The 14,645-nt window shown below is 48.7% G+C and overlaps 1 protein-coding gene across 1 annotated transcript; it reads left to right on the forward strand.

Moving 5' to 3' along the window:
- The first annotated feature begins 4,739 nt into the window (after positions 1 to 4,739).
- On the forward strand, positions 4,740 to 13,186 carry MRPL38 (mitochondrial ribosomal protein L38). Its single transcript, XM_065415654.1, has 9 exons — positions 4,740 to 4,869; positions 6,361 to 6,540; positions 8,163 to 8,297; positions 8,395 to 8,603; positions 9,038 to 9,110; positions 10,044 to 10,089; positions 10,538 to 10,696; positions 11,591 to 11,727; positions 12,427 to 13,186. The coding sequence occupies exons 1-9, from the start codon at positions 4,740 to 4,742 to the stop codon at positions 12,561 to 12,563; spliced, it is 1,206 nt and encodes a 401-aa protein (XP_065271726.1). The 3' UTR covers positions 12,564 to 13,186.
- The last annotated feature ends 1,459 nt before the right edge of the window (positions 13,187 to 14,645 follow it).

The following is a 14,645-nucleotide window of genomic DNA, read 5'->3' on the forward strand; positions in this document are numbered from 1 at the left end:
GACCAGCCAGAAAGACAAACATTTACTCCCCTCTGCCGGTCCAAAATCTGTTTCTCACCTTCTGGTGACCTGTTTTAACTTACATACCTTAAGAATATAGCTTTCAGTACAAATACCTCTTAACTAGCCTCCGTACGTGCATTTGCAATGATTATGGTTCCCAGTGGGCTACTGGCACTCAGTAGAGACCTTACATGCCATCCTTTGGCAAACAGTTATGCATGTACCTGATGCCGGGGATCCCTGTAAAACTGTAAGTATCCCTTACGCGCTCTGCCAGTTGTCATCAAGAGGTCAGGTTTGGGTTGAGTCTGGAACACAACCCAACACTCTTGGGCTTGGGTCAGGGCATCTCTGATCCCCTTCTCCCGCCCGTGGGGTCAGTGCACCAGTGGCTGTATGACCCGCTGCTGCTGGCCACCACCACCTGGCTGTGGTATGTCTGCAGTGGAGTGTTGATGAGTCCCAGCACAGCGAGGTGGCGGTAGCCAGCAGGCATGGCACATACAGCCGCTGCTGCGTTCCCTTCCCCGACAGGAGGCAGTTGGAGACAGATCACTGGCCCCAGGTGTGGGGAGTAGGAAGCCCCACCAGGCTGAGCCCCAAGGGCGAGGCAGCAGCAGTGCTGACGGAGGTTCAAGGGAAGGGTTGGGTTCGAATGACTCAGGGTTGGGTCAGGTTCGGGTGACTGGTCTAGTCGGGTTCATGTCAGGCTTTAGGCCTGAGCAGGCTAGCAGAGATGCTGTGGGGCGCTGGCAGGTTCCGTACCTTTGGAGAAGAAGCTAGTTTGATTGGGAAGGGGAATTACATTCTTGGGGTTGGTAAAGGCGCATAGAGCCTTCCAATGCTGGGTCACTGGTTAAAATCCAGCCTAGGACCCTAGTGTCTGCAGAATGTTGTGGATTCTCTCTCGGCCATGCTGGTTCCGATTAGCCTTGCTCGCTGGCTGCTGATGCAGCGTGGGAGGTTTGTGTCTTTGTTGCTGTTGTGAGTGATTTAGTCAAAGAGCCGTGGTGCAGCTCTCACATTAATACCAGAGCCGTTCTCCCACTCTGCTGTAAGAACACGATGACCTTGGATAAAGAACACGAGCCTCTCAGCTGCTGACGGAGGGGAAGAGTGCTAGCAGTGCCAAATGTTTTCTGCTAGTCTTAAGACAAGCTTCAATTTTCATTACTCTCAAATGCAGCATGTACCCAAAGGGAGAATTGGTCTCTCTGCATCTGCTCCACACCACCCCCAGCATTTGCTTTTATATTTTAAATAATATAATAAAATCTGAACGCCTTGTAAGAGGAACAAAAGCCCTCGCCACTGAACAGAATCTAACGAAAGAACAGCACCGTTTCTTTTTCTTGGCTGCCCTATGGAGTAATTTACGGAGGGCTGTGCATTTAACCGCCCTTGTCATGCTCCATTATCATCCATTTGCCAACCCATCAAGGAGAGAAATGCTGCTTATTTGGGCTGCCATTTATGTGCTGAGAGATTGGAAAGAAAGAGAAGCTGAAGATAATGGGGACGGACAGCGTCAAATACCACCGATTGGATTCTTATCTCGTTACACCGTGTAAATCTGGAGTAACTCAAATTGACTTCAGCAGGGTAACTCCAGGTTTACATTGGTGTCAGCTCAGAATCTAGCCCTGTGCTTCTGTCAGGGAGTGAATTAAGGTGCAGCAGGGGACTAATGGGGCTTGGACAGCGCCATGATCCGCTTCTGTGCCTGTGTTGTTATCGATCCCAGTCTTCGAGCACGGCGGGGGCACTGCCATTGTTCCGTTGGAGACAAAGAAGGAGACCTTGGGGGGGAGGGGGAGGACGATTGACCTTTTTGGAGACAAGGCTGGTTTAATTCAGGGTCTAAATTGTTTCTGTGCCTGCTCCTGTAATTGAGCTATTTGTGGCCTTTGTTGCAGAGATGAGCCAGAGAGGATGTCAGGTGCAGCGCTCGGTGACGTCTGCAATGCCACTGAAGACTGGGAGAGGTGGGTGGAGTCAGTGGTGGAGCTGAGAAAAGAACCTAACGGGCTCATCTAAACCCATGTGCACCAACACATTAAAAATTAATCCAGATGCTACTTTTCGCATTCCGCCCCCACCCCCTTGTGCTCGGGTGCTGCATCTTGCCCGCTACTGCATGCTCATGGCTGAAGGAGGATGTGTTGCCTAGGGGTTACAGTACTGGACAGTGAGGGAGGCCGCACTCCTGGGTTCTAGTCCCACCTCTGCTACTGATTCACAATGTGACTTGGCTCCCCTTACATGCAAGAGTGTCCCAGTCAGGTCAAAGACCCCCCCCCCCCCCCCCCGAACCAATGGCACATCGGGCTGATGCGGTTAAGGCACATCAGTTTCAAAGCCACCGCTGCCCAAGGAAGTGATGTGGTCAGCGTCATGCCCGCCCGCCTTCGACTGCCCTAACTCAATGAGCTGAGTACCCGTTTTGCAAATGGGTGAACTGGAGGTGGTCTTGCAGCGTGAGATCAAGTGAGACTCGAACCCATGACCTATAGGCTTTAGGTGAGGCCTAACCCACTCAGTGTTACCTGAGCTTAGATGTGGGTTTTTCTCATTATGTTTCTGCTCTTTACACAGAGCTGAGCTGGCTGTGGGAAAACCCTAATCCCCCCCGCTCTAGGCCTTCCACGGAAGGAGCTGATCTGATCCCCAATTACCCCCTATGGGCTATTACATTGAGAATCAATGGCACCTCCTCAAAGCAGACAGCAGGCTGGCCTGAATTCCCTTCCTGTTGCTGCCAGGAGACACAACAGCCATCTGAAGCGGTTAGATAGGCTAATGTAATCATACACCCGCCCAACTGTAAAACAAGAAGGAAACGGGTGCAAAGAAGACACAAGCATCTCAGCTGTTTCAGTGGGTAGCTCTGTATGAAGAACTACGCTGTACCTTGACATTCTAGCCTTAGGAAGATTGGTGTCGACCATGCTGGATACATCTTTCCAATCCTGCTGGCTGGACTGGCCTCGCTTTCTCTTCCCTCACCCAGTGCAGCCTCCCTGGGTTCAGCGCACATTTTAAAGTGCTGGGGATCCCACCTCTTCCCAGGGGAAACTAATCCACCCTCTTGCTGGTAGGCACGACTTGCTGATGGGCCCCCTAGATTTACCCATCACGTTACAAACAATCCATTTTCATAAATTCAAGGGGAAGGTGGCTGGTTTCACCCAATTCCCCCTGTCCAGTGAAGCAACTGTACTTCTGTCTATTATTAGAAGGTTGGAACAGATAATTAGGCTGGAGTGGAGAACGGCTATAACATTGGTCTCGGACTATAAATGCCATAGCGTAGCTTCTCGCTCAGTCCTTTGGAATGTTCTGTCTATAATCTATACCTCTCGCTGTTACTGTACTGAGCCTGACCTCCTTTGCAAAGCACTTTGAGATTTACTGATGAAAAGTGCTAGTTGAAAAGTCTTTTCTTCTCTGTGATTCCAGTTTCTCAGCTACTAAAGTTCTGGTTCCATTCCTGCTGTTGCACTGACCTCTGGTGGCTTGGGAAGAATTGGAAAGGACAGCTAGCCCGTGTCCCTTCTTTCAAAATATTCCTCAACTCTGTCTGATTCACACATAAACTTCTGCCCAGTTCAGGAGCCAGGCTGTGATGATTCCCCTCGGCACCTTGCAGAGATTGATGTTCTTGTGTGAGTGGAAGCTCGCCAGCATTGGATGTCGTTTTACTAATTCTGGCCCCGATCCATGGGTGTGGACCGCAGCATAGAGCTCCACTATAATCAAAGGGGCTCTCTGCAGGTGCAATCTGCATGGGTCCCATTTCAGGAGCCTTAGTGCACGGTAGAACTACAAATATAACCACACAGCAGTTAAACTTTGATGCATGGAGAGGACCTGTGCCCCCCTTATTTATTTCTGTAATGGGCCTCAAGGGAGATGGTTTTGCTCTGAGTAGTTCCTCATGGTGCTCCCTTCATTTCAATTGACCAACTCTTCATTTAATTGCATCCCTTCCTAGCTCTTTTTATTTCTAATTAAGACAATTTGTCAGGTAATTACAATCATGTTTGTCTTTGAAGCACTCAATGACCTGGGCCCAGGGCATCCAAAAGATCAGAAAGCTCCAGGATTAAGACCATGGTTGTCAATGGCACTCCTCTGGCTCAATGGTTGCACTCACTTCACATTTTCAAGTTTTTCTTTTGAAAAAAAAAAAAATCACAAGGACTAGAAACTTACTTTAAAAAAAAAATCTCACGTGATCACCTGACTCCAGCAGTTAGAGCTTTACAAAATATATCAAAAATGGTGGGATTGGCGATACAACCATAAGAGCCAGCAATGCTGGAAAAGGCACCATCATCTTTACCAAGTGTACTACAGGCAGCAGCTAGTAGCCCTGCTTGTACGTAAGATTGCCCAACAGTTCCCTTTATAATATTGCAATGAGAATGGCTCCAGGATCCTGGAGTGGACACCACCAGCAAACGCGCTGCCCTTCACTGCAGCCCGCAACCCACCAGCCAAACTCCTCCTGTGAGTGACACACCAGGCTGCAGCTGTTAATCAGGACCCCGTTTTGTAGCTGGCAATCATATTTGCCTTGGTAAAATAAATACATGGCAGCTCGCTGCCTGGGGTTGGCGTCTCTAGTCCTTCACCCCATGATGAGGATGTACCTCTTTTTAGGTATATTTTGTAACATTTTCATTCAGGCACCAGCTTGGACAGCCCTTCCAGGCCCGTCTCTCGTAAACGCAATGCGGGACATGCTGTGCTGTGGGGCGAGGGCTTCCAGTGATCACCGTCTCAGCACTGGCAAAATGGCGGCGCCCATACTGAGCGCGGCGCTGTACGGAATACGGACCGGGCGGGCGTTCGGTACCGCTGGTGAGTGACCGCTCTTATCCCCGGAGCCACTCGGCGCTCGGGTCCCTGGGACTGACTCGCCGGGCGGAGCGGGAGCACGGGGGCTGGTGCGCCCGGGGTTGAGCTCTCGGATGCCTGGGTTCCCTGCCTGGCTCCCCAGATACCGGGGGGGGGGGCAGCCGTCTGTCCTGGGATTCCGGGGGGGGTGGGCTCTCGGACACCTGGGTTCCCTTCTCTCTCGCTGTGTGGGGCAGTCTTGTGTCCCAGGGTTTCAGAGAGGGGCAGCGTCTCGGACGCCTGGGTTCCCTTCCCAGTTGTCACTCGCTATACAGGGCAACCATCTGTCCCAGGGTTTCAGAGAAAGGGCAGCTTGCTGTGTGGGGCAGTTGCCTCTCTTGAGCTGCCCCAGTCCCTACTAATGACAGACATGCAGCTTGCTGGGTGTTCTGGAGCCTGTAACCCCCTTTAGGGCCATGGTGGCATCAGAGTGTTAGTCCAGTGTGGTGGTGACATCTCTGCCTGCTGCGGTGACTGCAAGTGACAGCAGTTGTGCAGTGGGATGGGGAATTGATGCAGCATCTCAACCCATGGTCACCCTGTTGCTGTGCTGGCCGTTGGGGACTCACTTCCTTCCTTACCCATTTGTAAAACATGCATAACGAACACCGGCCTGTGCTGCTATCAGTAGCGTTCCCACTTGCCCTGAATTTGGGGGATAATACCAAACTTACTGCACTGATCCCCTGGTGTGCTGGATCACCCTAGAACTTACTAGGGGCTGAGAATAAGCAACATTGTATTTTGGTTTTAACATAAATTCAAAGCCCTCCACAGAACGGACTCAGGTTACTGGAGAAACAATCCCTTTCTGTGTGGCCATGACTATCCTCAATAATGTAATGGAAGGGTTCATTTGTAAGCATGAGGAGCAGCACATTCTCAGCTGCTGGCCCGGGATGGTGGAATTCGGTCCTGGACCCATCGGGGTGTTCATATATTTCACTGCCTTGAAAACAATTTTTTAAAAGTGTGAAAGGGAAGAGGGGTAATTTAAAAACACACCAAGGAGAAAAACTTAACCTACTCTTCCCCCAAAATTAAACTCTACCATTGTGATGAGCAGAGTATAAAAACCTCAGCAGAGTGTGTTGGAAATGGTAAAAATTTGTCCTTGATATCAAACAGTTTGCTTTTATTAGCACCTTTTCTTTGAGGATGTTAAAGTACTGTACAAAGATTAATGGATTGAGCCTCACATGCACTGCTGTATATCATCATCTTCATCTTACGGATAGGGAAGCTGAGAGAACAGAAGTTAAGCTGCTGGCCTGAGGCTACAGCAGGCTGGGGGTACAGCTGGGAATAGAACCCAGGTCTCCTAACTTCCAGGCCTATGCTGTAGTCACAAAACCATCCTTACGCTCTTCGTCCAGTCTAAGCCCCCTCTGATCTTGTCTCTCTAGCATGTGATTATCAGTGTCTTTGTAAAATGAAAACTTCCTGTGTTTTCAGCTGCTCTCTGCAAGCGGGCAGCCCCTCTAGGGCCAATGCCTAATGAAGACATAGATGTCAGCAACTTGGAGGCATTGGAGAAATACCGCAGCTTCACTCGCTATTTCAAAGTGGCTGAAAAGGAGAGTAAGAAGACTCCCTGGTGGCAAACATACAGGAAGCTTGTCACACCAGAGCAAGGTACCCAAGGGGAGGGAGATGAGTTACTTTTGACTTCTGTTGCTGGAGGGAAGGGGGAGCTATTTGTAGGCCAGTAGTTATGCATGTAGCACCAAAATGTGCTCCACAAGGGATTGATCAAATACTTGTGTGGGTAGTAGACCCCTTGCTGCTGTAGAAATTTGCAAAGGCTATGCTCCCTTCAGGGAAGCTGACTAGAATCTTCCTCTTAAAGGAAAGGGCTTGCCAGATGCAACTAAATCTTTGGCTTCCTTTGACTCAAAGATTAGGGATGAGAGTAAGGAAGCTATTTCCTGGGGCTCCTGTAATACAAAGGAAAATAAACCATAAGGTCTCCAAACTCTCCTTTTGAAGTATGCAGGGTTTTAGTTTCTAATGATGTATTATGTTTATTTTAATTCATAAAATGGCTAGTGAGCACCTACCCTATACTCACAGGCCTAGATCCTCAAAGATAGGAGCCAAAATGCCCTTGGGTCTGAGTGCCTTTCCACCACTTAGTTTTCAGTTAACCAAGCCAGATGAGCTGTGTTTCACACCTAAAAGTAAATAACTACCTACAAGCATTGTAAACTCAAAATTCCCTTCTTGTAAAAGGCATAACAGCTCATAACCTCTCCAACCCATCCCACTCCATCCCTTCCCAAATGCTATAGAGCAAAGTCATCTCAAAAGAGCATCTGGTTTATTATTCTCATTTATCTAAGAATGAAACAATAACCCTAACAGACAAAGATTGAGGGACCTGGTTTTATATAATGCCATAGTGAGGTGAAAGACACATCCAGCTGTCCTTTGTAAGGTGGCAATATTATAAGCCAGATATTGTTTGAGTGCTGTCAGTGTGCTTGGCATTGTATAAACATAAGGAAGATACAATCCCAAAATTTAGTCTAAATTAGACCCACGATACAGCTTAGGTGATTGTAAAGCAGGGAGTGGAAATATCCATGGGTGTATCTGTGGACCTGTTTAACAGGCTTAATACTTAAGTAAAACTCAGCCTCAAATGAGCTTCAGCGAGAGTGTGAAGTACTTTTTATCCTTAGATGTCTCCAAATCTTTTACAAAGCATTGTTAGATACCGGGGTTGTAATGGCTGCATAGACAGAATAGCCAACATGCATGCACTAGCTCCCCTATAGACTAGAACATCAGAATCAGTTGTACTGAGAAGTCGTGGCTAACGTTCCACTTGAGTTATTCCCTATGCATTTTCTGGGAAAGTGCCTTGGGATTTTTATCTTGTACGAGAGACTGGCAGAAGGGACCGTGTTCCATGTCCCACTTGAAGGAGGGCACCTGTAACAGGATTGTGCTGTAGTAGTACCACTGACAACACTAAATGTTTCAGTGGTATTGGAGTCTCTCACTTGCCGGGCAGCTAGATTATATGGTGTGGACAAAATACTGTCCCAGTCTTGTTATGAGTTCCATGCGGGCACAGGGGTCTGTCTGCACCGAGCTCATTGCAGGATCAGGGCTTATGCCTGTAATTAATTTGATTGTTTGTATCCCTCATGCATTTTTGGTTTGTCTGTCACAGTTGCCAATGACTGCTGGACAGAAAGAACAGAATGGGGCTTATTTTAGGTTTCTCACTTACATGATTTTGACCTTAGATGAAGAGGCAAAGATAGACATTGGCCTGCCTTACTACAGACCACCACGGGCAAAGCAACTGAAGGAGAGAAAAGAGATATTGAAACAGAACCGCCAGAGCATGGAAATGGAAAGAGCATCCCGCCTCAGGACGCGTATGTACCCTGCAGTCTTGGTTTCCTCTTCTTCTGTATCTGTGGTGGCTTAGACAACCCCTCCACGTGTCTCACAACTCCTTATTTGTAATTGCAGTGGTGATTCCACTTGACGAAGTCAAGGCAGAGTGGGAGAAAACCAATGGCCAATTGCATAAGCAGCGTGTCGCCGAGCACTACGGGATATACCGCAATATGTTTGATGAAGCCACATTCGTCCCCAGAGTGGTTCTGCGGGTAGAATACAACCTAGATGATGAGCATGTCATGCCAGTATATCATGGGAACTTTGTGACACCCACTGAGGTATCTTATAATTGATCACTAGGAAGAATATTAAAGTGTGCCCAAGTTAATCAGAAGCCACACAAGGTTTAACTGGCCTGACAGCACAGACACTTACTGTAAGAGGAATGTTCTTTTTAAATGGAAAATCATATGCTTTGGAGATGCTTCTAGTTAAGATAAGGAAACAGCATTACAATGGATTCATTTTTAAATGAAATGGTGAACTTGCTTTTGATAAAATACCCCTGCCTTTCCTGATGGAAATTGGTTCGCTCTGTGGCAAAGCCAGATTTGATTTGTTCTGTTGGGGCTGTTTTTATTGTACAGCCAGGTTATGTCTGAGTAACTAACTCAGTTTCTCAAAAAATACATAATTTTAATGCAAACAATCCTTGGGAGCTTTTACCGGAGATTCTTACGTTCATGACTGTCTCTTTACATTGCGTATTTAGGCATCCAGTCCCCCAGAAGTGATATATGAGGCAGATGAAGGCTCCCTGTGGACTCTGCTGCTCACTAATCTGGGTGTGTATCAAGACTTTCAAGAGCTTCCTTAAACTGGCTATTTCTGCCCTCTTTTGTTTTGAAAATCGTATTACCTTGGGCTGCGTAACCTGAGCGATGCAGCGGGGTGGTCATTCCGTAGGGATTGTTCAGCCACACCTGCAAAATCACTCCAGAAATGGTGCATAGAAGGGCTAGAATGAAAAGATCTGCTTGGCAGAAGGTGGTGGAGCTGAAGGAAGGAATAGCAATACTCTGCTCCTCTGGCCCACCTTTAATCAGAGGGATTAGTCATTTTGCAAAATGCAACGTGAATGCTAAATAATGTCACAATATTCTTTACATACATTGAAGAGTTCAGCCTTGCAAAATTTCTCTGAGGGTAGCAGTACTATGCTCATTTTGCAGGCAGAGAAATAGAGTGGTGAAATGATTTGCCTAGTGTCTGACACACTGGAAGGGAAGCCAGGAAAAGAAAGCTGGTTTCCTGACTCCCAATCTTGTGCATAACCACAAGACTGTCCTTCTCTGCGCATCTCATACACAAAGCTTTATATTTCCAAAGTATTATTACAAACATTAACTGATTTCTACAACATCCTTGTGAAGTAGGTAGGTCAGTATCTCTGTCCCCGTTTTGTAGATTAGGGAATCGAGGTGCAGCAAAGTTAAGTGACTCACCCAAGGTCACACAGTGAGTTGGTGTCAACACAGAGGTTGGAACTCGGGGGTTGCTGGCTCACAGCCTTGAACTCCATCCTCTTGGGACTTGTTCCAGTTGTTTTTCTGACACAATAATGGGTTGGTAAAGAGCAGCTGAGAGGTCTGGAGGCATCATCCCCTTTTCCTGTTGGACCTAGGGAATTCTGGCTTTGGAGTAGATGCTATCAATAAGGCAGCAGGCAAAGACACAGTACTTGTCATTAAGACGTGTTTTTCTCTGTGTGTGCACAGATGGACACCTGCGAGATGCTGATTCTGAGTACATCCACTGGCTGGTGTGAGTATTGCAAACCAGTACATCTGTGTAATGGATGTGCGTTAGGGAGGAAATGGGGAAAGAGCTTCCCAACAGAGCTTTGAAATGTAGTTGCCACAAAGACAAAATCTGGCAAACGTCGACTTGACTTTTCCCTGATCATCTGGCGTAGTGCTGGTCAGACATCAGTCCTGGAGCACTGATCTCGCTAAAGCTAGAGTAGTTCCAGGAATTGTTACTGTTTTCTGTTTAGCTCTATGGATGTGATTTGCTGCTTCCCCTGACTAGGTCTGTCTCTAGAAGCTGCATGCTTGCTATGGCAGGGAATAGCCCACAGCTACACAAGGGGAGAGCATGCCACAGATCTTCCCCCACACGACTTCAATGCTATGATTTTGATCAGAGACGTCAAAAAGAAAATAAAACCAGCCACTTGGATAATGACTGAAAAATGTCTTGCACTTCACAGGACCAACATTCCAGGCAACAACATAGATTCGGGAAAAGAGATTTGCCATTACTTCCCCCCATTCCCTGCCAAGGGAACTGGCTACCACCGCTTTGTCTTCCTCCTCTTCAAGCAGGACCGACCAATCGATTTCACTGAAGATGTTCGGCCGACCCCATGGTAACTTTGAATCTTGAGTCCCTGCCAGGTTCTTGTGCCCTGTATGATCAGAGCGGACAAAGCTGATCTCTCAACTGAAAAAATCCCGCTGCTCTCTGAAAACATTTTACCCACTGAGTTTACTTGTAACAATAACTGACCGTAATTGAAAGGTGATTTTTCCCCTGTTGTTTCAGCTTGTTTCCTTTGCACTTTGGACAGCGCTGGGGGCATAGTCACGTTTGCAGTTTCTCTTCCTTACTTGTTTCCACTAACAAAACAGATCCTCTGCAGGTTGTATGCGCAGCTGGTCTGTGAAGACACGTGCTGCTATTACTGCTACCACAGCCTGCCCCATTTGTCTCTCTCCCCCCCCGCCCCCCCTTTATACCTTTTCTTAAGTGAAGGCCCCAGTCCTGCAATGGGAACAGTATGGAAGACGCTTGCACCTCCATGGCGTCCCATTGACTTCGCCAGTAGAACAGGATGTTAAGAAAATGACTTGCTGGATTGACGTGACAAGGCCACTTTATGTATGGCTGGCATGCTTCCACCTCAGGCTGCCTAGGGAGTTTGACTTTAAATAGCCATGTAGGTTTCTCTCCTGGGGTCTGTTTCTTCTCCATCTCTGCAGAATCGGTGATGATGTGGGATTGTTAGCCATGGATTGTTAGCGGGGGAGGGATAGCTCAGTGGTTTGAGCATTGGCCTGCTAAACCCCAGGATTGTGAGTTCAATCCTTGAGGGGGCCACATAGGGATCTGGGGCAAAATCAGTACTTGGTCCTGCTAGTGAAGGTAGGGGGCTGGACTCAATGACCTTTCAAGGTCTCTTCCAGTTCTGTGAGATAGGTATATCTCCATATATATTTAATTAAAAGAGAGACCCGTCCTTTTATTTCTGTCTTGTTTTCAGCCACAGTCTCAAGATGAGAACCTTCAAGACGTTTGACTTCTACAAGAAGCACCAGAACGATATGACCCCAGCCGGGCTGGCATTTTTCCAGTGCCAATGGGATGATTCCGTTACTCACGTCTTTCACAACCATCTCAGTAAGAAACTCACTTTATAGGGATATGGGGCAGTGGTTGTTGCATGAGGCGGGGGGGTCCCTTTCTCCTCCAACCCCACCATCCAGCAGTCAAGCATAACTAAATGTATCCTGGAGGAGACGAAGTCATTTGGTAGGGCCTGGGTTGGGAAAGGACAAGGGGATGAAAGCTGTTTGCTCAGATGTCAGACACACCTGACTTAACTTAACTGTGGCCATGCGAGCTCTCTGTGATGGAGCAATGAGGGTTCCTGGAGGCATGGGCGTGTCTGAGTGCGGGGTGAATGCAAAGGCCGGTTCTGAATGTCCCCCTTTGGGACAGTTGCTCTAACTGGTTCCTAGATAGCCGCATATCACTAGCACATTAGTCTGACACTGGGAACGTTTACAGTTGAGAATTAGAAGCAGTCGCCTTCTCTTTTAAAGGCTTCAGTGTGTCCATGGCAGTCTAAGGGAACAGCCTTACTCTGGTGGGCTTTGAATCCCATTTCGCGTGGACGCTTTAAAATAACAATGGGAGAGTACGTGGTGGAGAGAACTACATGTGTGTTCTTGATCTATCGTTAATCTCCCGTTCTGCCCGAGGAGGGAGACGTGGTACCTTCGGAACGACGGAGAGTGGGCGGGGCCTGGTGGGTTGGTGTGCAGGGTTAGGTTTTGAGCTGTCTCTTGGCTAACGTTCACCATTGTCCCTTTGCAGACATGAAGGAGCCAGTGTTTGAGTTTGTGCGGCCCCCTGTGTATCATCCCCCTCAGAAGAAGTTTCCACACCTGCAGCCTCTGAGGTACCTGGATAGGTACAGGGACAGCCATGAGCCCACGTATGGCATTTACTGAGGAGTTTGCCACCTCCCCAGGAGCTCCAGGCCATTGGGGCAGGAATACTCTACCTTCTCCAGATGCGTCACATGACTGCGCTGTCTGGGATGCTCCATGTCTCTGGGAGAAGGGGAGTGTGGACTTTCGGAATCACAGCATGATGCGATCCAAGCTCGGTTTCATTGACAACACTGGAAAGGGTGGAACTGAGGTTAGCAGATATTTCTGCTATTGACAGTTACCTGGTCAAAAGCCTTATTAATAGAGGGTATTTATGGCCATGAGAGTGTATCCATCTCCGCTCTGAAGGAGCCAGATGCTAGTGGTAGCTGAATGGCCCAGTGTCCTCCAAAGGCACCATGTCTCACTTCACTGCAGGAGCCAGGGCTCTAAGCATAGGTGGGCCAAGGCTGACGCGGTCTGGTTAGCCAGTTCAGATCATGTATCTGTGCAGTGACAGAAAAATACCCTCCTCTAAATGCAACCCAGTGATCTGTGCAGCCTGGCAGAGGCAGAACTGTCGGTTCGGTGCGTCGTCTCCTTCCCCTGCCATGAACTTCCCAGTGCTGGGATCCTGAGCGGCATCCTTCATATTTTTGTACAGATATTTCAAAAATCTGAATAAACATTTTCCAAGCGAAGCTGGTGACATGACTGGGTGTGAGTCGCTGAGAGCTTTGGGGAACCCAAGGGATCCTGCCAGCAGCTAATGCAGCAGTTCGAAATGTATCGGGCTCTTTGTGCATTTCAGGACTGATGGGATCAATGCTTACCGCTGAAGGGCAGCCTCCTGCTGCTCCAGACCCTCACTCCCCCACCCCTGCTGCGCACTGCCATGTGGGTGGAAACGCTGGCACAGCGGGGGTTTGAAATAGAGGTCACGTTAGGCTGACCAGGCTGCCTCGAGTTTGAGAATGGGTGTGAAGGGGTTGGGTCCTACCCCAAAATTAAGAGAACACAAACTCCAGGTATGGTCCAAACTCACCTCCTTCCCCGTAGGCCATGGACAAGGTCTGTATGTTGTTAGTAGATGTGGGTCAAAACCAGAACTCAAACCTGCCTGGGTCTGGGCTGAGACGCATTGGCACGCCAACGAGTGGGATGCTTACAGCACAGGCAGCAGTGCATCTGTGTAGCTACACGGTGCCTTCCAATCACCAATGCTCTGACTCTGCACCTATCCCCAGCCTTAAATTAACCCCCACATAATATCAATACCCCTGCTCCAACTCTCCAGGACTCCAGCTGTGTATTCCCTGCAATAGCTCCTGTCACTGTATCTGAGGCATCCCTCTTGTTAAAGGAGTAAGTACCAACAGAAGACATTTAGTGGCTGAGTATCCGCCCTTCTATTTGCACCAGCTGCCTGGGATTTCTTCTTTCTGCCGCCTCAGGCAGCCTACAAAGCTCTGCTCAGAGTGCAATACCTCTCTGAGGGTGGGACACCTCTGCTGAGGGAGCACAGGGAGTTTATTGGCCACTCTCTGTCTGTAATGGGATAACGTTGGCCTGATTTTTCCTCTAAATGAAACCACAGACCACCTGGTGCTGCAGGGAGAGTACAGGCAGCAACTTACTTGATATGTGGGGAGTCTGTGTAGCCTGGAGTCTTGCAGAAATAAGAGCCTTAGAGGGAGGTCTTTAGGGGGGAGAGTGGAGGCCTGGGGGGAAGAGGGGAGCAGGGACATAGAGGGGGTAGGGGGGGAGGAAAGCAACCCCCTAGAGTGTGGAGTGGTGGTGGGGGAATCAGGGTCCGGTTATAACAAACTCTGGGTTTTTCAGCTCAGCCTCTGCAAATACTGACCCTGGAAGGAGAAGGACTGGGGGTCTCTGTCTATGGCGCTGCCACTGGTTTTGCAAGCAGCAGAATTCTGGCTGGAGCCAGTCACCCTAGATGTCACTCTCCAGCCCAGTTGTGCATTTGAGACTTCGGATTGGCTACCTGTCCCCATTGCCCAACCTGGAGCTGAGCAGCCAATCAGAGCGGCTGCAGGCAGAGCTCTTTCCCCCTCCTCCAGCAACCCAAACGTTCTCGGAGGAGAGAGCAGAAAGAGACCGGCAGGTTGGGTCCCCCCTTCCCCTCCTTTGAGCAATGGGGAC

This window comes from Emys orbicularis, chromosome 13 (genome assembly GCF_028017835.1).
Source record: "Emys orbicularis isolate rEmyOrb1 chromosome 13, rEmyOrb1.hap1, whole genome shotgun sequence".
Classification (NCBI taxonomy): Eukaryota; Metazoa; Chordata; order Testudines; family Emydidae; genus Emys; species Emys orbicularis.

Excerpts from the sequence above, each read along its gene's own strand:
- MRPL38 (XM_065415654.1), top strand. The coding sequence starts at position 4,740 with ATGCGGGACATGCTGTGCTGTGGGGCGAGGGCTTCCAGTGATCACCGT. Across the intron at positions 8,604-9,037 it reads ACTTTGTGACACCCACTGAG|GCATCCAGTCCCCCAGAAGT; the intron begins GTATCTTATAAT and ends TTGCGTATTTAG. Across the intron at positions 10,090-10,537 it reads GAGTACATCCACTGGCTGGT|GACCAACATTCCAGGCAACA; the intron begins GTGAGTATTGCA and ends TGCACTTCACAG.